This window comes from Triticum dicoccoides, chromosome 4B, assembly GCF_002162155.2.
Source record: "Triticum dicoccoides isolate Atlit2015 ecotype Zavitan chromosome 4B, WEW_v2.0, whole genome shotgun sequence".
Taxonomy (NCBI): domain Eukaryota; kingdom Viridiplantae; phylum Streptophyta; class Magnoliopsida; order Poales; family Poaceae; genus Triticum; species Triticum dicoccoides.
In genome coordinates, this window is record NC_041387.1 from 101,600,236 (window position 1) to 101,601,027 (window position 792).

Here is a 792-nt window from a genome sequence, read left to right on the forward strand (position 1 = left end):
CGCGTAGCGGGTCTGACCATGACTTGCAGACGGCGGAGCAGTGGGCGAGGTCGAAGTGGTCGTCCAGGCGGGAGAAGATGGAACGGAGGGTATCGTCGTTCAGCGGCTGCCCGGTCAGCCCGTACCCGCTTCCTCTGCCGCAGCCGCCGCTGCGCCGCTTCGAGGGGAGACCTCCGCTCCGGCTGCTGCTCGCCTCCATCTCTCTCTCTCTCTCTCTCTCAGAAGGGCGAGCCTCCTGACTCCTGTCGCCGCCCGCCGGTAGTCGGCCAGTCGGCCTGTGGGCCTGTGGGCCTCGTGGACTTGCGGCGGATAGCGTTTGTAGGGCCGCGTTCAAGCGGTACGTGCGCGCTCGCGTCGCTCGCGAAGGAGTACTTCGAGCTTGAGTCGACCAGCCCAGCAAGATTTTTGGGAACCTCGTTCGGTTTTAGGAAGATTATTGTTACTCCCTCCAAAAATAATAAGTAATAAAATGTCTCAATTTTGTATTAGCGTTAGTACAAAATTATACTAGTTGAGATATTTATTTTGTAACAAAGGAGTATTATTTTAGGGAAGGAAGATTATTACTTGCCTAAACAAAGATTATTACGGTTAGCTTTTCATTTTTTAAACAAAGCATATAGATACAGACCCTAATACAAACATATCTATACTCACTCTTATGAACGCACACATGCACACGCCTTTCCTTAGGCCTAAGTATGATAAAGTGTTATATAGTCGACGTTCACATGACACCACTAAAGGAAAAATAATATATATATTATTAAAATATCGAACGAATACCAACTT

At 48.9% G+C, this 792-nt stretch overlaps 1 protein-coding gene across 2 annotated transcripts in view; it reads right to left on the reverse strand.

Moving 5' to 3' along the window:
* LOC119295278 (F-box/WD-40 repeat-containing protein At3g52030-like) overlaps positions 1-274 on the reverse strand; it is a 16,449-nt gene extending 16,175 nt beyond the window's left edge. The window contains exon 1 of one of the 2 annotated variants that reach the window (XM_037573678.1): positions 24-274. In XM_037573678.1, coding sequence (XP_037429575.1) covers positions 24-199 — 176 coding nt within the window. In that variant the 5' untranslated portion in view covers positions 200-274. Of the gene's footprint in view, positions 1-17 lie in introns of both variants that reach the window. The other variant, XM_037573676.1, reaches the window with a different exon arrangement.
* Between the last annotated feature and the right edge of the window lie 518 nt (positions 275-792).